Here is a 21,784-nt window from a genome sequence, read left to right on the forward strand (position 1 = left end):
AATAACCACAGTTCTTATAAAATACGTAAAACATAAAAGATATGATAAAATTAAATTATCAATTGATTATACTTTAGAAATTCGTGAAATAGTATTTGTTTGCGTTGAAATGTAGAAAGTGCCAAGACTCAAAAAAGATAGTGTTTGAAGAAGCCAAATACAAAGTTCCAACGTTTTATTTGGATGTTTTATCTAAATATGTTAGAATCATTCAAAACAAAAGAAAAATATATAAAAATTGCAAACTGATGAATACAGAGGGAAAAAATAGGCAAAAAGTGTTCTTTCACTTTTTGATTGCCCATTTATACCAGTTCTAACAAGTTTATCTGATGCATTCGATGGAGGAGGCCCCATCGGAGCGTTTTAAGTTTCCAACTGAACCCATTATGAACATTTCTCAAACATTATTTTCTATAATTTCTTTAATTATTAATTATTATAAACATCTAGTTATTATGATGAAAATGTTATTACGCAATGTGAGATAAATGATACAAAATAATAACAAATAAAAGCAAATCCCAGAAAGATTGAAGATAGAAGATTTAATGAATTATAAAAAAGATAGAGAATGAGTTTAGTTCTCTAAAAAAATATGAAACTGTAGATTATAGGTTAAAACAATGTGAACAGAAGTGGGGAAACATAGGTGAATGTTTTTGAAGCGCATGTAGTTGTTTACAAATCATCTTTTATTTCCTTTTTATTTTCACTTTCAGATTTTTTTGGTTCTTTTTCACTTTTCTTCTTTCCACCTTTCAGAATCGCATCCTTCACTGATTCGACCTTCTTCTTTCTAGCCTCCTCTTCTGCCTTCAGCCTCTGCTCTTCCTCCAGCTGCTTCTTCTGCTCTTCAGTCAGCTGTGGTTTGAAGTGCTCTTCTATCCAGTGCTTCTTCCTCTCCCTTCCAATCTCTCTCTTCTCATTCAGATTCCTCTGTCTCTTCTGGAACTCTTTCTTCCGCTCTTCTCTGTTGTCCTGGCTGCGTGGCGGGGCATGCATCAACGACTTCAACCTCGATGGCCGTGGCATTCCCCTGAATCTGAACCCAGACGGCGTCTTGTGCACTCTTTCTTCCTCTTCCTTCTGTTTTTTCTCTTCTTCTTCTCTCTCAATTCGCTTTCGCTCTGCAATTTCTTGGCGAACCTGCTCAACTGCACTGAAGCCTTTGATGGTCGCTTTCTTCTGCTTCTTTCTTCGAAGCGCTATTTTATTCCTCAGAGCAGACTCTGTTGTAGTTTCTGTGTTTGATCCTTTGTTCTTCATTTCTGCCAGTGTTTTCTTTAACTCTTCTTCAATCGCTGCTTCTTCTTCTTTCTTTCTTCTCTCGTCTTCTTCCTGAGCTTTCCTCAATTTCTCTTCATCCCTTCTTTTTTCCTCTTCTTCCTCGTCTCTTGGCTTTTGGCGTTTGTATTTTGGATACCAGAAATCTGACCCATGTCCCATATAATGCGAATCTTTCTGTCGTTTGTCATAGACGAGTTTTGTTTGCTGAACTCTTTCAAGTCGTTTTTCGTCAAACTCCATTGGGAAAAGAGAAATCAACGTCACATCAAGAATAATTGACGCACCGGCTTAAAAAAAAGAAAGAAAGAAAAGAAATGTAACTCTGCAAAGAAACGAAAATTATATAAGCATTACATACGTGGGACAATCACCGTTGCTCCTCTTGTTCCATAAGCAAGATATGATGGAATAATCATTCTTCGGGTTTCATTTACGCACATTCCTATAATTCCCTTTAAAATATTGAAAAAACATATAGAAATAAATAGAGAATCAGATAATTTTCATACTTGATCCAATCCTTGAAATAAAGCAAGTTATGTATTTTTAATTGAATAGAATTGCCAAAGGGAAACATTCATGTTAAAAAACGAAACGTTAACCGTTTTCAATAAATTAAAGTCCAAACCTTCAATTGATTCTCCATAGCCAACACGAAATGAGTATGCTTCATCTGGTTCTGTGTAATCAACTTCTTTTTCCGAAGAAAACAAAAACAAATGAAAAGAAATCTGCAAACGAATCGCAAAGTGAAATTGTTAAAAAATCTATAAAATTAAAATAACAAACTTCAACTTGGTCGCCTTTTTGCACTCGAACAGTACAATTTTCAGCTGGTTTCAAAATCTCAATTTGAATTGTCTTCGGTGGCTTCTTTTTTGGTGTAAATGACTTTGGGGGTTCAATAACAGTTGCTCCACATAAAGCATCAGCAGCAAATAATGCCAAACAAATGGTTAGTTGAAGCTGCATTCAGAATGCTGAAAAAGCTTGTAGAGTAATGGCATGGATCTTGTTCTGATCACCTTTTTTCAAGAATTTGAAGACTTCAACAAAGATTAATGGAAGATTCATGGCTTTACTATAATTCAATAATTACATTATCTTTGCCGCAACAAAAAAACTATCCAAAATTATGTATAAATGGAGAGAATGATATTTTAACTGTTTCATCATTTCAGAAAATTACAGACATCCAAACATTAGGGAAAAGCAAAACAAATTTATGGATTTTAGAAGCCGATGAATCTTATTCATCAGAAATAAGCCAGTATGTTAAAAATACTCAATTTAAAAATTTTTTAAATTTTTATGATTTTCAGAAGTAACTTATTTTCAAAAGAAAAACAATTAACATTCGGATCTAGAATTCGTTTAAAGGTATGTAGTTAAATTATTTTTAGGAATTTTCGTTGTATTTTTGAACTTTTAAAGAATTATGTTCATCAATCATACCTCACAGCTCGAAGAGATATTGTTCATCAACTTACCGGAGAAACTGTTCCATACATTTCGTATACAAATGATCCTTCTGTTGATGGTTTGGTAAAAAAAACATTTTATGTGACCTTTTTTAATTTTGAAAATTTGTGATTCCGAAGAAACTACATGGGAAATTCTTGCTGTAAACACTCAAATTCGCCCCGGACTTCCTGTTTTGAAAAATGATAATATCATTTTACGACATTTTTCAAGCGGACTTTATCTTTCTGTTTGCAAATATTGCTACTTTTCTATATTTCTATTATTTAACAATATTTAACTTTTTGTTATAATTTTTATGAATAATTATTAGCCCGATGAATTTTCACCATTAGACCCAACATCCTCTTTTTTTCATCATTTCACGATTCCATCCGCGTTGAGCCGAGAGGCACCCGTCCGAATCCCACTTCATCTCACAGCAGCCACACAAACATGGAACATTTCATTGCATTCGTCTCTTCCGCGCCCGGACCAGATTCTGATTGGCAGCGCAATTACGCTGATGGCAGAAGACATCGACGGGGTTGTTGTGCCTCCTGTGTCTCCAGCGTATTCGGGGATGCTCAAACGGAATATCAACAGAGCTGCGCCGATTGTTCCGCTTCAGTTTTCAGAAGGCGACAGAATTCCATTCAGCATAAATGACGCTTTCATCATTGAGAAAGCAGAAGATGCAGAAGACGAACAAGAAAATCCTGTGAAGATAGCAGAAGATCAGAGAGAGAAAGAGAAATTAGCATTCAAATTGGATTCTGTTGACGATTTTGAGCTTAGAAACCTGAAAAAGACACTAAAAATGATCAAAAGTGAGTCCAACGAAGAAGAAAGCACAGACCAAGTGCTTCGATATGGGCAGAAAGTGCGGGTGAAGAGTGTGCTGAAGGCAGAGTATTTGGGGTGGGACGAGGAAGGATACAAAGCAGAGGCCGCCAGCAGAGAAAAGCAGCACCAACTGTACCTCACCCACACCAACCAAAACGATCTGATTGGCATTTCTCATCCACCCGCACTGCCTCGTGTTCTGTCGTTCATTCGCCTTCCTGCTGAAAGCGGGTTTTTGACTGTGTGCCCCACGCCTGCCAGCTCAGAAGAGTGGGAAGGAGGAATGGAAGGGGCTGATATGCACACTCCACCAGCCACGCCTCATCCTCTTCAGCTGGCCAGCCTCAATCTCTCTCTCTCGATGGCAAAAGGGAATGTGCAGAGGACGCCTTCTTCTGCTTCTCTTTTGCCTCCATCGACGTCTCCCACACTGCTCATTGCTCACAGCTCACACGGCAGCATCCTCAACGGAGGAGGAGGAGGAGGAGGAGGAGGAGGAGGAGGAGGAGGAGGAGGAGGAGGAGGAAGTGATGTCGAAGAGAAAAGTGAATTTCAAGTGAAATTTGATTCGCGCCTGGAAAAGCTGAGGCAGCTGACGTTGTTTGAGGTGCGGCCATATCTGAGTCAGGAAGAGCTTCTTCATTTGGCAGCTCAAAAGGGAGCATCAAAAACATCATCTTCTTCTGCTGCTGCTTCTTCTGTGGTATTTGCAGCAGAAATGGATGAAAAGTCAAATAATTCTTCTGCTTCTTCGTCTTCATCATCATCATCTTCTTCTTCTTCTTGTTCTTGTTCTTCTTCTTCTTCTGATTCAGATTCTGAGGTTTCTGCTTTATTTGGATTGCCTGTCAACAATTTCAAGCCATTTGTGCTGTATCACTGCGCCACCCGCACCACACTCACTTTTCACACTGTGAAATCTTCCTCTTCTTCTTCCTCCTCTTCCTCTTTTCACTCTTCATCTGCATCTTCAACTTCGTCCTCTTCTTCTTCCTCTTCCTCTTCTTCTTCCATTCCTCTGTTCACTTCATCCACAAACGCTGAAATAGACACAATGCTATCTCCATCTGCTGTCAACACTTCATATTACAAAAAACCCATTGGATATCTTTCTCTCGACAGCTCTGCTTCTTCTTCCTCTTCCTTTTCTTCTTCTGCCAATTCATCTGTCTCACCTTCTTCTTCAAATTCTTTGCCTTCTCTTTCATTCACATCAGCAAATTCTTCCTCCTCCTCTTCTTCTTCTTCTTCTTCTCTTCATTCTCTTTCTCTTCATCAGCACGGCCTCCCAATTTCTGGCCACGTCTTGCCCGAAAGCTGGCTGGCGCTGTATTATGAAACGCTTCCCTTTGCCTCTGCTTTGCGAAGGCTGCGCTATACCCTCAGCAAAACACTCTTTTCTGCCTCTTCCTCCTCTTTCCATCCATTTGCTGTGATCGAGGCAACTCCTTCACTTTGCCTGATCATCGCAAAATTACTCCGGTTTTTGAATCCTTCTTCCTCCATTCCTCCGCTTGAGAAGTTTATTTCGGCGAATTTGCTCTCAAAAATACTGAAAAAGCCGGAAAATGCTGTCATTTCACTCCAATTAAAAGAAAGCTATTTCAACAGACTGCAAAATTCGTCATTCAGAACACCCAGCGGAGCTGTCACACCTTCTTATTCATCTTCCTCTGCTTCTTCTTCTGGCGCTTCCACCCCAAACAGACAGCCAAAGTACCATCAGAATACTTTCATTCCTTCCTCTTCCTCTTCCTCCTCTTCTGATGAACACAACACTACCTCCTCCCCTTCTTCCTCTTCCTCTTCCTCTTCCTCTTCCTCTTCCTCTTCCTCCACTGCTTTATCCCTTACCCATTCCGATCTCTCCACCTCCAACATTTCCTCTTCTGTCACCGACCACATCGTCCCCTCACGCACCTCTTCCCTCTTCCCTTTCTCTGAGCGCCAGCGCTGCCTCCTCTCTCAGGGCATCCTGGCTGACCTCCTCTTCATCCTCATCCACCTCGTCGAAACAGACCGCTCTTCACCAAACTTCTTCCCGTCAGCCATTCGCAGCCTGAAAATACCTTCTGAATGGGGCATGTCTCAAAGAAGTGCTGTCAACAGCCTCGTCTTCACACTCAACCTCTGCCTCCGCTGCCTGTCCCACCTCGTCGTCGGCTGCGAATGTGCTGCAGGGGAAGCGCTGCCTCATCTCCTGCGCATAAAAGAGGTGCTGATGATGGTGGGCACAGCTGCTGGGATCATCAACACGGTATCTTTGCATTCTTTTGCCTCTTCTGGCTCAGCCACCCCTTCATTGATTGCTTCGAATTCGAAAAGAACAGCTGGAAATAGACAGTTTGTGCCACAACGTGTTCGATTGCCCACGTTTGGTGATTTGTCGTTCTTGTCGCCTGCTTCAGGAACGCCTTCTCCACAAGGCGGATATTCAAGTTCTTCTTCTCCTTCCTCTTCCTCTTCCTCCTCGTCTTCCTATTCTTTGTCTTCTTCTTCCTCTACCACATCACTTTCTCCTTCATCATCATCATCTTCTTCTTCTTCTTCTTCCTTTTCCTTCGGTTCTGCTGCTTTATCCTCTCTGGCTGCTCCAATTCTCATCACAAACTTCACTCCACAAGAACTTCTTTCAAAATACTGGGGCTCCATCGCCTCTACTCCAATCTCTTTACTCCCTTCGATGCTTGTTCTCTTCCCCCAGTTCGTCGACTTCCACACCTCTTTGACGTTCTCCTCTATTCAGTGCAAAACTTGCGATGTTGATGCAAACATCCACCGCTCCACCTCACTCATTGCCTGTCTCCTGCCAGCCATCATGGAGCCAAAGGGAGAAGACGCTGCCAGCATCAACAACTCGAGGCTCTTTGCCATTGCGCTGATTGAGAAGCTGCTGGTGTATTTAATTGTGCTGCTGTCTGACAGAGTTGTTGTGCACCCGCAAAACTCTTCTTTTGCTCACAAAATAAATCGATTGGCGTCTGTCAAGAAACTGTTTTTTATGTCAGAGAATTCGAGAAGTATGGGAGGCAGTGGGAATCCTAATGGAAAGGGAAATGGAAAAGGGAATCAATCAACTCAATCTCAATCTCAAGCACAAGGCGACAAGGAAAAAGAAAGAGACAGAGAAAGAGAGAAGGACTATCAGCCAACACTTCTGAATGACGAAAGTGGAGTCGAAGAAGAAGCAGACGCAGCTGGCGAGAATTCTGCTGCTATGTCAGCTGAACAAGGTGACAGCATCTTCCACACATGGAAAGCAGACTCCATCTACATCAAACTCCCCGCCAACTTCTCTTCCTTTGACGATCTCCACCCACTTGCGGATTTCTTCTTGCCGGCGCTGACAAACCCGGCGCACCGCGGAATAACCACATCACTTTCTGTCCTCTCTCCAATTCTGACATCTTCTTTGCTCACATTTCCTCTTGTCCGGCTTGCTATCATCCAATCCTTCTCCACATCACCTTATCTCTCCAACCGCTCTTCAGCCACACCTTCTGTCTCCTCTGGTACATCCACACCTGCCCCCTCGCCAAACATCCCTGTCTCTCCAATGTCCCCTCCGCCTGCCTCAATGAGCGCTCTTTCTCCTTTCTCACAGACTATCACTTCACCTGTGAGTGTCTCTTCCTACTCTTCTCTCTCTTCTTCCACCAACACTCACTTCTCTGCTGTCGACTTCTCCCTCTCAACATGCGTGGCACAGATGACTGTTCTGGTGACTGACCTGGCGAATTCGCATGTGCAGAGTGTGATTGAGTCCTTCCGCATTCTCTTTCCCTTTTCGACTATTCGCAGCTGGCTCCGCCAAGATCCCCTTGTTCCACCTCTCCTCCGCTCGCAGATCACAAAGCTGATGGTGCTGCTGTATGTACACGACTTCGAGACATTCACTCTCAAACAGTCGCCTTCCACAAATTTCGCAGCCGTTTCGCTTGCAAATCGCTCGGGTGCTGAGGTGAGTGAAGGGAGAGGGGGCGGAGGAGGCGTGGGAGGAGGGAATGAGCGAGGCGATGAAGTGAGTGAGAATGCAGAGGTTGACCAGTTTGAGTCACAAGGCGGGATGCCCTTGCTTTTCTGGGACAAACCGCGAAGCAAAGCGAAGATGTCGTCGATTGTGTTGGCGAAAATGGCGCAGTCAGAAAGCAAAAGCCCAAAAGCACAGTCATTCAAGAGACTCTTCAAAATTGCCTCAAACACTCACCAGACGCTAGTTGCACTGATCAAAAAGGTTATTCCACCAGACATTTCAGCCACCACAGACTCGACGGCTGAGGCGATGGAGGTACTTCCGCAGGCGCTGAGAAACCGGCTGATTCAGCTGCTGAATGCCGAGCTCTGCTATCACTGCGAGTGTGTGGCGATGCTTACGTCGCTGATGCGCAGTGGGACATGCTCACTTGATTATCTGAATGACAAAGAGAAGAACGAATACTTCTCAGAACTGAACGAATTTTTGAAGACGGACTATTCCCCGAGCGGAAGCGTGATGAAAAAAAGAAGACGAAGAAGAAGAATGAATGGAGAAGAAGAGGAAGAAGACAACGACGATGACGATGATGATGAAGGCGGTTTTGGAGAATGTGGATATAACTCAAATTTGTCAAGCCAATTAACAAAGCCTCCTTCAAAAGGTTTCTTTGGCTCAATAAAAGGTGCATTTTCTTCTCTTTTTTCATCCAAAAAGGGAGAAGACGAAGATATGCATGTGCCACGCTTTCCTCTGTGGCAGGAGACGCAGCCCGCGCTGAATGCGACAAAAGCAGCCATTCTGCGTCTGTTCCTGTATGTTGAGCGGATGCTGCTGAGTGTGCGCATCAAATACGCATTCAGCAGCTGCCAGACGCTCGCTGAGAAAAGTCGCATTTTGAATCCTCGAAGAGATGAGACGATCAAAGCAGAAGACGTCATGGCAGCCACGTCGATGACAAACACAGTGGACAAAATTTCATCAATGGGAATCGCCAAACACACTGGCGATTTGCAGCCTACGATATTCACTCTTCTCAACACACCAGCATCCAGACACTTACACCAGCTCGCCCTTCAGCTGCACTTTTTGGTGTCGCAGCCGATTGGCCAGTTCTTCGACAAGCTCGACAATGCCATCCTCGCTGCAAACAAGGGCAGCTGGGCAGCGTGGAAAGAGCTGGCACAGTTGGCAAGCAGTCTGAAGAAGAATTCGCTGAGAGAGCTTCTGCAGGAATACACACAGGCAAATGCCATCCGAGAAGGGAATGGAGGCGATGTGATGGCTGGCGCTTCTGCATTGTCTGGAATGGGTGCCTCTTCTTTCTCTTCTTTCTCTTCTTTCTCCTCTTCTCCGATGTCGGGTGAGATGAGGTCAATGTTTGGCAACACGCACAAAGAGATTCTCGACGAGACTGTCTATTCTGTTGCATCGTTTGTGCATATTCTGCACGGAGCACCTGCTCCTTCACGTTCAGTGCTGAATGGAGGAACTAATACTGGACAATACCCTGGAAGTGCTTCAATGACCTCATCGTCTTCATCAACATCTTATTCCTCTTCGAATTCTTCAAACACTTTAGGTGCTGCTGCACCTCAGACGTTGTCTGCTGTGGTGTTTTCTGCACTTTCAATGAGCACAACTCCTTCGCCTGCTGCTGTGCAATTATCTCTTCTCTTAAAATTCCCTCAAATTCTGTGCAATTTGCTAGTGATTCCCTTTGAGCACCAGCTGAGAACGCTCTTCACGCTGATTGTGAATGCTCTGCGAACGCTGCTGTCTGTCAGCCCTTCTGTTCTGCCAATCATCATTCCATACATTCCATCGCTTATCCCACTCGTCAAATACAAGCTGGGTGTGGGCGAATTGATCAGCCAAGTGTTTGTGAATGCACCTCTGTCCATCTTCAAAATGGAAGAAAATGGTAAAGGAGCAAATGAAAGCAGCACTCAGACTGATCCAACATCTCACTATTCATCCACCTCACCACAATCACCCACTTCAATCACCTCAATCGCTGACGATCCTTCACGTCGCTTCATCACATACGACATCATTTCATCAGTCATGTCTCCTCTGCTTCTTTCTGTCCTTCCCCCAAATGCTGAGTATCTGTGCAACCTTCTCTCCTCTCTCTGCGTCTCCTCCATCGGCCAGGCGAGGCGCATGTGCCAAGAAGCTGTTCTCCAGTTCTTAAGATCAGACAACGGATACCGCCACCTCCTGGCTGCTCGCATGGTCTGCTTCTCTGCATCTGGATTTGAGTTGCCTGTTACTGGAACTTCGTCTGACACTCGCTCGATGACTGCTTCTTCGCCATCCACAGTGACTGTGCCGTTTGCTGCCGCTGTGCTGAACCTGCTGGCAATGCTCTGCTTTGGCAGATTCGTTGAAGGGCAGCGCTTTGTGCGGCTGGTGTTTCCGTTGTCCTCGCTGAACTCAACAATTGCTGGCTTGCTTGTTCAGGTGGCCAATGCAACTGGAAGTGCAAGTGTCGGTGATAGCAATAGAGGCATGATGAACACAAGCGTTGTAGCTGCAAGAATCATCCAAGAAACTTTCAGCCCTCAAAAAGTCGCTCCTCTGCTTCAGTCATTGTATGCAATCGTCCGCTTTGCCTATCTCGATTCCAAACTGCCTATCACTGGACTGAGTGGGAGTGGCGTTGAGGCGCTATTCACATCTGCCACTCTAATTGGATCAACCTTGTCTTTTGCATTGAACTGCCCAGACAAAGCATCTGTCATCCCTCTTCTGCGGAACTGTATCACTCCTCTGATAGGTGCAATCGTGCAGATGTTTATGGAAAAGGAAAAACGAATGCAGATCCGAATGGCAGCGCTTCTCAATGAATTCGTGGGTATTATGATTCGGCTATCAAAGGAAATTCAAACCGGGCAGATTCCAAAGACACTCGAACTGACCATTTCGCAGGTTGAGGCGTTTGTCCAAGTCAGCCAGCAGAAAAAAGGCGAAAAGCAGAAATTCAAATCGATCGATCCTTCTTCTTTGTCTTCCTCCTCAAGTTCAAATGGAGGAGATGATGAAGACGAAGATGCGAATGAAAATGGCTCAACTTTTGCTGTAATGCTGGTTGATCCAATTGTTGCTGTGATCGAGCATTTTTGGAAGACATTCTCGAAAACTCTGAGAGAAGAGGCTAATCGTGTTATGGAATCACAAAACACACATTCACTGATGTCACTGTCTTCGATGGCCATTCAACATCCAATCGTCTTCCGGCACATTTCGTATACGCTTCTTCCACCACCTTTCGATGAGAGCGAGAAGATTGTCCGTTCCTTCACTCCTTCGACAAGATGTTCATTTTCTTTCTCCTCAACTGATTCGTCAATGTCAGACAGCGCAACTTTCACTCTCTCTCCATTCCGTCCAGTGATCAAAAAGCCCACGCAACGCCTTCTCCTGAATGTTTTGGACTTTCTGTTCAATTTTGTGCGAATTGGAAGTGACATTCGCTCGCCGCCTGAACGTGATCCTATTCGAGAACGGCAGGATTATGCTGCTGAAAACGGGGCTGCTCGTGCTGTGATGCTGATGGCAGCAGAAGGAAACAGGAATGTAGAGGTGATGCGCTTGAGAGTGTTACAGTCATTGCTTGATAGTGGAAACGAGAATGTGCAGAGTGAAGTACTTGCATGCATTTCTAACAGTAACCCTTCAGTAGATGAGAACGATATTGGCGATGATGAAGTTGATGATGTAAAGTTTGGAAATGGAGGAGGGATAAGATCATTGACACGACAAAGGGGAGGAAACAGCAATGGCTCGTCTATTGGCTTAAAGTTGGACAGAATTATGAAAGATCAGCTCCTTCATCTGTTTGAAGGATACGGAACTGCTGGCCAACTGGGAAGAGCAAACAGTGCCACTCCTGTTGATCTGTTTCCGAGTGTAGCAGCAACACCTACCAGTGAAACGCCTTCTTTATCTTCCACATCTGTTGGCTCCAAAGTGATCACTCCACTTCCACTGAGATCTGAAAGTGCGTCTCCAATGAATGCGCAAATAAAAGAATGGGAAGACTTAACTGTTGATGATTTGGGGATAGGCGGAAGTTCATCGACTCTGATTACAAACAAGCACACTCGCACGATAGAAATTGTGGCGCTTCAAAAGTCGTATGCATATGAAGCGCTCATGTCGTTGCAACCGTCTCAACCTTGGAATGCTTTGGGGATGCTTATGGCATTAGCGCAGCTGATCTTCACAGAAACACAAAACAATCTTTTCTGCCCGTGGTGGCTGAAAGGCACGCTCCAAGACAAAACGCAAGGAACAAACAAAGATGGAATCAGTGGAAAACAGAAGCTTGAGACGTTTGAGACAGTATCTGCGTGTGTTATTAACATCGAATCTGCACTAAGTTATGTGTCTCAGCTTTGTGAAGGACATAATCTCAACGCTCAGAACATGATCCGAATTCAGAGGCATTCTCGCATAAACATTCCTACTCTGGTTGTTGATTATCTGACATCAATTACCCCAGTTTCAATTCCTGATGGAACTGAAGATGAAGCATTTGCAACACCATCTCGCCCAACAATCAACAGAGCAGGTATTATTCGGTGGCTTATGCACATCACGATTGTTGTTCGGTCATTAACAGAAATGATGCAAGGCCCTTGTGTTGGAAATCAGAATGTGCTTACAACTACCGCAAAGGGGAGAAGATGTCTGAGCAGACTATTTGCCTTGCAGACTGCATTAGATGAACAAGTCTCAATTCCCAAAAAGTTGTCGGACCCGCCAGCTCATTGCGTTGATCTACCAACACCAAATTATATTACATATGCTAACACTGTTAAGACAAACAAATCCGATGGGAAAAAGAATAAGAAAAGCGGAAGTGGAAAAGCACCAAAGCGTTGGAAGCCAATTGACACTGTGATGGAGTGCCTGCCTGAAAGAAGTTTGTTAGCAGCAATGACTTCATTTGGCTTAGCTTGCATTGAAGGACCAAATGGACATTATGGAGCAACTCTGTTAGCAAATTATTCTGGATTGATGAAGTCTGTGGGGAGGAGGCTCAATGTGATGTTCACATTGATAAATGATCCGTCAATCAAGAGAAACAAGGCTATTGTCACAGGACTGATGAATGATACCACAAAATTATACATCCTTCATCAAAAGCTGTTAGACAGATACGGTCAAAGCTCTCTAGACGAAGTGGATGTTGTGCTGAGATCAATGACAAATGACCGCAGAAAAAGTGGGAGTTCAAATAATGACAGCTTTGAAAACAACAAAATGTCACGCAATTATGGTGGAGGAGCAAGCGAAAGTTCTGAAAGTGGTGGCACTTCCGACTTTTCTGATATCGAGAAGCACAATCCGTTGTTTATGATGCTTATTTCACCGCCTGCTTATTCACCAGGATTTAAGAGCAAAGGAGCGAGTTGCATTCCATTTTCTTGCAGTCTTTCGCCTGAGCTGAACGAACTGTTTGGTGAGCGAATTCAGACAATAGAAATTATGCGAAGCGGATCTGTTCAGCGCATCTACTTCCAAAAGAACACGATTGCCGAGCAAATCAACAAAGAAGAGAAAGAGAAAGCACTTTTAGCCTGTGCTGAAGGATCAAGTGCTGATCAGCATTTAAAATTCCAATCGTATTGCGAAGAGCTTTATGAGACAGGAAGATTGAGATATTCGATGTCTCACACAGGGAAAAAACCATCAATGAACACAGACCTTTCAGCAGAGAATTTGCTGAGCAACCAGCTTGTTGGAGACTATGAAGATAAAGAAGAGTATCACTCGCGCAAAGTCAAGAAATCGCCTCTGCTTGCTCGTATCCTGCTTTCACCATTTAAATTCACATGGTTTATGCTGAAGGGATTGAGGCATCTTCTCATACGGCCAGTAATGCTTGTTCTCGTGCGTGTTCTCATGAACATTCTTTCTGCTGCAATTAACGTATTGATGCTTGTGGAAGATGCTGTGCCGGGATATCATCAATGGGAATACAGTAACCTTGTCATGACAATCTTCAATTATGCATGTATTGTCTCCACGTGTCTGTATTTCGTGTATCAGATTTTGCTGGAAATACAAGTTGTGGCGCAGCAGCGATACTACAATCGGCTCCGTAGGAAACGAGAAGCAGATCCGACATTCGAGCCAAGTCCGTTCTTCCGTGTTCAAAGCTATGTGACTGCGCTTCTCTTTCGGAAAGAGACCTATCTCACTCTCTTTTTTATCGCTGCTGCGTGGATTGGATTCTTTGGGAACCCCATCTTTTATTCCATCCTCATTTTCGATATATTCAGCCAAAATCAGGCAATGATGCATGCTTTACGTTCGATTTCAAGAGGAGCATCACAGCTCGTTTTGACTGGTAGTTTGTTTGTGATTGTTCTGTATTTCTTTTCTGTGTTGGGAAACTTGTTCTTTTCAAATACGTTTGTGCTTGATGAAGGTGATCCTATGTCTCCTTCGTTGTGTCAAGACTTATGGAGCTGCTTTCTTGCGCTTCTGGGACAATTTCCAACAGGAGGAGAGTGGATGATGTCGCGCTCATTCTTTGGATTGCCTGATCTTATTACAAACAGTATTGTCTATCGGGTCTTTTCTTTCATCTACACACTATTTTGCTGGGTGTTGACAATGCTTATCTTGTTCAACATTGTGACGGGTATTATTGTGGACTCTTTCGGAGAAATTAGAGAGCAAACGGAATCTAGAGAAACTGTGATTAACAATGCTTGCTTTGTGTGTGGTTTAAAAGTTGATGTACTAGGAGCCAATGGTATTGATATCAAGCATCACAGAGAGGTTGACCATGATCCTTGGGCATATTTTGGTTATTATGTTGCACTAATTGAGTATATAAATGCTGGAAACGAGTCAGAATTGAATGGAGATGAAAGTTACATGTACAACTGCTTTAAAACAAAGAATATCACATATTTTCCAGATGGGCGTTGCACAACATTAGACAGACGAGAAGAAGCAGAGAAAACTGCTCACATTCATGAAATGGAAGAAGCGCATATCGCGCAAAAGCAGAGAGATGCTGAAATAGCGCTTTTGTGGGAATGGGAAGAGAAAAAGCGCCGAGACAAGGAAAGACATACAGGAATGATCACAGCAGCATCAAGAAGCCACACTCTTGTGGATGTGGCAAAGGCGCGCGAGACAGGAGATCTATCGCCTCTTCTCAAAAGTCTGAGCACAGAAGTGAAAGCTATTGCAAATATGGCAAGACAGGAAGGAAAGGCAATCAAGACGGCAGCTGTAGATGCAGCGCAAACAGCAGGATTGATTCGATTTTCAATGCTGAAACGCAAAACAGCGGATGAAGAGTGGAGGGATAAGTATCTGGAAAAAGAAACAGATGAAGAGTTTCGATTAACAAAAAAGAAAGAGGAAGATATTAAAGTATCGTCTTCTTCTGCAGTACCCGCTAAGAAATTGATTCCTTCTCCATCGAGCCGTATGTCTCCTCCACCGTTTCTTCCTTCTCAAATAGCAAGTGCACGTGTTTCGCCTCCTGCATCGCCAGCTCCTTCGCTCTCATTGCAAACAAAAGCTTCGGTTGATCAGCCAAAAGACGGTGCAGCTTTTGGAATGCCTGTTTATCATGCTCATCCTCCTTCGTATCTTTCAAATGATGCGCGTTTTGATCAAGTTCCAATGCAACTTCGGCCTTTTTCTGAGCATAGTTCTGAAACTCACAATGTTTCATTCTCAAACAAAACGCAATTGGCATTTCAAGAAAAGAAACAAAGTGCTGCAAAGCCCAAACCTCAAGACAAAGAAAAAAAGGAGAGCTTTTTCAAGCGAATTTTTAAGTAAAAATGGCTTAATTTTCGTATTTATAAATTATTTATCTTTAAATTAAGAATGCAGATACAAATATCAAAAGAAATTTTCAAAAATTGTTTTTAATTTTTATTTTTTTTTTCTTTTCTTTTCTTTTCTTTTTTTATTAATTTATTTTTTTTATCTATATATTTTATTATTATTTTTTGTTTTTTTTTTTTTTTATCTTTGTGCCAAGCAAATGAAGAAATGTAAATTTTATTTTTGTTACAAATTGTTTAAGTTGTTGATATTTGAAATTTAGTGTTTTTTTAAAGTTAATCCGTTTGTTGAGAGTTTTTTTTTGAATTTGAAGTTTGAGGAACAGTCTTCTCTTTATTTTATTTTGAAGAACTATTTTTCTTTTATGTCTTTACAATGTTATTGCAATATATAACAGCTTGAAACTTATGAGAGTTGTTGATCATCTGTATTACATTTTAATAATTGAATTTCATGTTTGCAATGAAGTGCATGGGAAGTTTATGAAAAGAGATTTTAAACTGCAAAGGGTATTATCCGAAGATATCGTCATCTTTGGATCTTATAAAATTTTTGTCTGTAATATAATAACATTAAGTGTGTTAATGACAGACTGTTTCAATTTTTCGGAAGCCTTTTGTTTTTGAGAATAAAGTAATTAATATTTTTGGTTATCAAAAAATATTATGCTTGTTTTTTAATTTTTTAATTTTTATTTTCATAAAAAAAAAAAAAAAAAAAAAAAAAACAAATCTGAAGAATGTATAAAAAAGATATCAAATAAACCGTTAATACTATTTTTAAGAGTTCAAAAACAATTCATTTTAATAACCCATGATCAAAGTTTTCTTTTTTCTTTTTTTTTTTATTGATCACACTTTTGTTTGTGATTTGTCAAAATTTCGCTGAAAAATTATTCCATTATATTTTTTTCTAATCAAAATGCATGTCAATTTGTTTGATATTCCAACTTTTCGAAAAACGAAAGCACTGTTTTAATGAAATATTTTTTCTATAAAAACAAATAAAACTGAATACAGTCGAAAATGGATATAATTACGTCGAATACAATCACGTTCGTTAATAGTCACATTCTTCTGTATATGAACATTTTTTGCTTGTTTTTCATTAATTTCCCATCGCATATAATCACAGGACTTTATATACAATCACATTTTGTCTCATAATTCGTTCGTTTCTCAAAGAAAAATCGACTTTTATAACAGAAATCTCAATTTTTTGATTTTTCAAAAACACATTTTAGAAAGTCTGAACAACATTATAAAACTTTAAAAATTGTTGTTTTTATTGAAAAATGTGATTTTGTGAAGAATTTCCAAAAATTAAAAAATCGACACATATTTTTTTAATATTTCAGAAATTTTTTTTTAATTTTTCTGTTAAATGTCGCATCTTACATATAGTTCGTGTTAATAATGGTGGAAACTTTCAATAACTGTGGACAGTCGCATTTTGACAATTAACCCAATTATTCCCTCAATAATTATAAACTTATAAGTCATACGAAAATGAAACAACTTGCTTCTTTCAATAAATAAAATAACATTTCTATTTTTAAAGAAATAAGGAGAAATGGGACAAAATTTTTCGTTTTATGAATTTTGTTCCATTCCACACTTACAAATATTTTCATCATTTTCAAAAATTTTTCTTCGTTTTTTGACATGGAGATGAAAGACTAAACATGATAAGGTCGAGGAAAAAGTTTGGAACAAATAGTTGGTTTTTTAATAAATGCAAGAATTTTGCCCCAAATAAGATTATTCAAGTTTCTCCGAATTTTCAAAATGTGTTTTTTTAAATTCTGCTGAAAAAGTTGTTTCATTTCTGTATGTCTTATAAGTTCATATGCATTGAGGGAATAATTAGGTTTATTGTCAAAATGCAACTGTCAACAGTTGTTGAGATAATGCAACTGCCCACAGTTATTGAAAGTTTCCACCATTATTAACAATAACTATAATCACAATTAGATGTTGTCACAAAAAGTTGTGCAAAAATATATGTGATTATGTCCGATCAAGATTGTGTTCCAAATAATAGTGTGTCATTTTCAATTCGAAAAAAACACATTTCCGATTTTCCGAACAAATTTAATTTTTTGAATAATGATAAAAAGTTAAAAATAATTATAAAAAAGAGTATTTAAAAGATGACAATAACTGCAGTCCATGTCAGACTTTCAAATGTTTTATCCAATTTTGAGACGTATTTTTTTTATTCAGTGAATTTTTTTTTTAAGATGAAGAATCAGATATATTCGAAGATGAAAGAAAGAAGTGAAATATTTTTCCCATAGAAGAGAAAGTAATACACTATTTTTTGGAATTCAACTTGGATGGTGAATGACAAACTGTTTCAACAAAGTGTGTTTCATTTTTTCTTTACAATCCCTCTCAAATCTGCTGAAAGGGGGGAGAAAATTAGAAAAAAAGCAACATATTTTTCCATGTTCCTCTGAATCAACATGGAATACTGTGTGAATTCTCCTTTTGAAGATTTTGGTTGGTCAGAGTTATTTCATATGATGGTTCATGTGAAGAGAGTAAGAATTTGCAGAGAAAAGAGAGTGAGAAAAGAGAATGAACTGTAAAAGATGAAGGAAACGAAGAAAAACTTTATTTTCAGAATTTAATTTAAATTTTATAGTTTAAAAAAATTTTTTTGTTGTTGCTTTACTTCATTTTGATGAATCTGGATAATAAATCACTTTAAGCAAGGATATGAAAATAAATTTTTGTATAGTTTTGTGTAATGAACAATTAAAAAAAAATAGAAAGAAAGAAAAAATCATGATAAAAAATTCAATGAATTTCTTCAAACATTCACAAAATAATCAGATATTTTCAACGATAAATAAGGATAGAGTTTTATGTTTAAAGAGTCAAAAGTTTCAAGAAAGCTTGAAATAATATCTTCGTATCCTTCTTCCTCTATCTTTTCAAATATCACTCTCTTTGATGTCTTCCTAACTTTATCATCTGATTCAAAATACTCTTTTTCTTTCAGTCTTTCAGAAATATGCAGAAAGAAGAGTAAGCATTCATATGTCATCTTGTCATACAACTTTGGCTGATGAATTTCCTCCAAAACAACATCAACAGCTTCGTTTTTCAGTAATTCTTCAACTTTTATAACTCTACTTTCTGCGGCATTTTTCAAGGAATAAATACACTTGTAAATAACTTCTCTATGATTATCCTTCACTTCTCGAAATACCTGAACAATGCTCCCTAAAAACCCAACAAGTTCCTCACTCCACAATGCGCACCATGTCAAGTAATTATCAATAGCATTAATCCATCTCCAGATCACAATCACTTCTTTCGCTTCTTTTCCTCTTTCTTCTTTTCTCTTCCAATCAACACTTTCTCTCAGCTCTTTCAATTCTCTTGCTGCTTCTCTTCCAAAATGCAGTTCGTTCACAATAACATCCTCCAAGCTATAGTCTTTGTAAATTCGGAAAATCAAAAACTGCCAAGCTGATTGATATGCAAGTCGTGAAAGATTGTGATGCTCATGATGATATCTGATGATCGCTTCGATCTCATTCAGATACAGTCCTCTTTTCATTTCCTGTTCAAAAAAGGAGGAAAATACAATTCAACAATATCAAAATGGTAATAAGGTTCTCAAACCCAATATCCTATTTCGCTCAAAGCCAGCAACGTCATTTCAACTTCCTTCTGAGTTTCATCGGTCTCGTCTTTCTTCAATCCGACTTTTAGAAGACAAGGCACACAAATTGATAGTATTTCCGAAGAAAATCTGTTGTTAAGTGAAAGATAACATTCACAAAGATCTATCAAAAGCTTTTCGTTTTTTTCTTCTTTTCCCTTTTTTTCTTCAATACTGATCATCTGTTCGAATCTTTTGTTCAGAAAAGATTTTTCAAAGTTGTGATTCCATATATTTTTCAATGCTTTGTAAAATCCAATGCGCTTCAGCAAATAAAAAGCATTTTCCATTGTTATTTTCTTTTTTCCAATCAACTTGTTCATTTTATCAAATAGTTCTTTTTAAAAATGGATTTGAATTCTTCCTTATTCATTCCATCAACTATTTCATTCATTTCCCCTGTTTTCTTTCTCTGTTCATCTTCATCACAATCTTCCAATCCAGAAAACAATTCTGCAAATAAATATGAATATTAAAAATAAATTCTCAACAATCAAGGATTCAAACGCAACAATTAGCACAAACCATTGAACTTTTTTGTGTAGACAGTCTCCTGTATTTTTTCAAAAATATTTCGCTCAAAAAAAAAAAATCACCATTTTGATATTAACATTTAATTCGCATTTGTTTATAAAGAAGAAAAAGATGGAGAAACAACATAAAACAATCAAATAAAATATGTGCATTCAAACCGTTCCATCAAATGTTGACATTTTCAATTTGTAATTACAAAGATAAAGAATTCTTTGTTTTTTCTGTTTGTTGTTATGGAATTTTTGATCAATTTGGATCTTTCGATATGGATATCCGCACAAAATGAGAGTTCAGTGAGTGAACATAACCTATAGAATTAGAAATAATATTTTCTGTTGCAACAGCTGGTATGATTGTGATAAGTTGATTTTGAATTTCTGTTGGATGATTTTTTGAAATTGGATGACAAACGAAATACAACAATTTTGTTTTTAAATTAAAGCATCTGCATATGTGTATTTTTTATTGTTCTGGTTTATTTTAAAGATGTTTCCATCTGTGGCCTTCTCAGAGTGCAGGAATCTGATAAATTATAGAAATGGCCATTTCTTTGTTTTTCTGAGGAGAACGTCAGAAGAGTGCTGTGCCGAGAGACAGTCAGCAGATGGGAATTGCATAATTTTTGTATTCAATTGGAACAGGTGAAGAAAACATATTTGATTGAAAAGCATTTGGTTGAGAATGAAAAGAAGAATGTCAACAATTAGAAAGCACTTGGAAAGAAAGATAAAATGCCAATTATTTTAATCAGAAAAAAAATGTGGATGATGGTATCGAAAGCAGGATATTTATTGATGAAAATGATGATGGAGAAATGAGCACTGAGAAACAATGGAAAAGGAGATTGACAGCATTAGTGATTGACAATCCTCTGCATTTGCGACGGGGAAGATGTATGCGTTCTTTTGAGGAATTTTTAAAATCAATTCAAAACAAATTTCTTTTTGCTTTGTATCTTTTTTCCCCACTCCAACCAACAGCATTATTTGTGCTGAGCGTCATTCGCAGGACAATCCATTTAAAGCAGCATTTTTGAAGGCAGTGAGTTTTCTTCTCCTTCTCCTTCGATCTCTTCATTAACGATATTATAGCTTGGCTGGTGGAAAAAAGGTCTTCTTTGTATTTGAGAATTTGTTGTTTGAATAGCCATCAAATTCTCATGATGCAACACAAAATTAATCTTCCTTCTGTTGTTGCTGTTGGCTGTTAAGAAATTCGAATCTGTTCATAATGAATGCATTTTCTTCAGATGAGTCTTGTTCGCCTTTGTTGTTTTGCTATTTCTGAGGAGCATCATCAAACTCATTTCTTTTCATTTCTCTTTCAGATTCTTCTTCTTTCTTCTTCTTCTCCAAATCAATTGTGGTGCCATTTTCCTTTTGCTCCTCATTCATTACGACACCTTTCATTGATATTTGCACTTGTTTCACATCTTTCCCCCTCCATCTGAACTTCAGTCTGAAGTTATGCCCAAATGATCCATCTGCTGCTTCTTCTGCTCTCCTGTTCTCCTGTTGAATGCCATCTCCTGGCAAAGATCTGCACACTTCAGGTTCCATTGAATTTTGCTTGTCTGCAACAGCCTCAACTTCAGCCTCTACCTTCGCCCCGCCTTCACAAACCTCAGCCGACTCAGCCCTAGTACCTCCACAACCAGTGGAGCTATTGCTTCTTCCAGCTTTCACTGTTTCTCTTTGATTCTCTCAACAAACTCTCTGTGCGCTGTCGGATACCCACCTTTCTCCTCATTCCCATCACGTCCCTCTCTCCCTTCATCTTCTTTTCCCACTTTTCTCCACTTTTCTTCTCCTTTCTCCTTCCTCTGCTTCTTCTCGCTCCTCCAGCACTACCAGCGCAATCGCTTCAGGTTACAGAACCAAATCTTCCATTCTCGTCCCCACTTCCTCCAATTCCTTCTCCACAATATCTCTATCTTCTCACATTGTCTCTTCGTTCAAATTTCACCATCACATGCATCGACTGTTGAAGCAGCTACACTAACCGCACGTTCGGCAATTGAAGCAGCGATTGGTCAAACGGATCGAAGATTGAGGGGAATGCTGTTCACATCCTCCACCTTAAATATCCTCTTCCTTCTTTGACTGCGCTCCCATCAAGGCTGCATGAGACGGAAGCTCTCAAACTGCAGAACTGAAAGGAACATAGAGA

General features: G+C 39.8%; 4 protein-coding genes across 4 annotated transcripts; 1 reads left to right on the forward strand and 3 right to left on the reverse strand.

Annotated features, from left to right (window-relative positions):
- Nucleotides 1-420: 420 nt before the first annotated feature.
- Nucleotides 421-2,289, reverse strand: MONOS_1680 (putative FK506-binding protein 2B). Its single transcript, XM_067869673.1, has 5 exons — nt 2,080-2,289; nt 1,919-2,021; nt 1,800-1,810; nt 1,649-1,742; nt 421-1,577 (listed from the first exon to the last, which is right to left on the reverse strand). The coding sequence occupies exons 1-5, from the start codon at nt 2,260-2,262 to the stop codon at nt 682-684; spliced, it is 1,287 nt and encodes a 428-aa protein (XP_067727910.1). The 5' UTR covers nt 2,263-2,289; the 3' UTR covers nt 421-681.
- Nucleotides 2,290-2,601: 312 nt separating this feature from the next.
- MONOS_1681 (putative Protein ITR-1) lies at nt 2,602-15,394 on the forward strand (the record flags this gene model as incomplete). The annotated part of the gene is made up of 4 exons (XM_067869683.1): nt 2,602-2,670; nt 2,725-2,830; nt 2,892-3,001; nt 3,086-15,394. 4 exons carry the CDS (start codon nt 2,602-2,604, stop codon nt 15,392-15,394), a joined length of 12,594 nt encoding a protein of 4,197 aa, XP_067727911.1.
- Nucleotides 15,395-18,120: 2,726 nt separating this feature from the next.
- MONOS_1682 (uncharacterized protein) lies at nt 18,121-19,848 on the reverse strand. The gene is made up of 4 exons (XM_067869692.1): nt 19,774-19,848; nt 19,607-19,658; nt 19,042-19,534; nt 18,121-18,979 (listed from the first exon to the last, which is right to left on the reverse strand). Exons 3-4 carry the CDS (start codon nt 19,402-19,404, stop codon nt 18,221-18,223), a joined length of 1,122 nt encoding a protein of 373 aa, XP_067727912.1. The 5' UTR covers nt 19,405-19,534; nt 19,607-19,658; nt 19,774-19,848; the 3' UTR covers nt 18,121-18,220.
- A 1,044-nt stretch (nt 19,849-20,892) lies between these two features.
- Nucleotides 20,893-21,174, reverse strand: MONOS_1683 (uncharacterized protein; the record flags this gene model as incomplete). The annotated part of the gene is made up of 1 exon (XM_067869703.1): nt 20,893-21,174. The coding sequence occupies one exon, from the start codon at nt 21,172-21,174 to the stop codon at nt 20,893-20,895; it is 282 nt and encodes a 93-aa protein (XP_067727913.1).
- Nucleotides 21,175-21,784: the final 610 nt, after the last annotated feature.

Source organism: Monocercomonoides exilis (assembly GCF_001643675.1).
Source record: "Monocercomonoides exilis strain PA203 chromosome Unknown scaffold21-1407046, whole genome shotgun sequence".
Lineage (NCBI taxonomy): Eukaryota > Preaxostyla > Oxymonadida > Polymastigidae > Monocercomonoides > Monocercomonoides exilis.

Coding starts and splice junctions, on each gene's coding strand:
- MONOS_1680 (XM_067869673.1), bottom strand. CDS start 2,262: ATGCAGCTTCAACTAACCATTTGTTTGGCATTATTTGCTGCTGATGCT. Junction 2,022..2,079: donor AAAAAGGCGACCAAGTTGAA/GTTTGTTATTTT, acceptor ATTCGTTTGCAG/ATTTCTTTTCATTTGTTTTT. Junction 1,578..1,648: donor AGCAACGGTGATTGTCCCAC/GTATGTAATGCT, acceptor CTTTTTTTTAAG/CCGGTGCGTCAATTATTCTT.
- MONOS_1682 (XM_067869692.1), bottom strand. CDS start 19,404: ATGAACAAGTTGATTGGAAAAAAGAAAATAACAATGGAAAATGCTTTT. Junction 18,980..19,041: donor TGAGCGAAATAGGATATTGG/GTTTGAGAACCT, acceptor TTTTTTGAACAG/GAAATGAAAAGAGGACTGTA.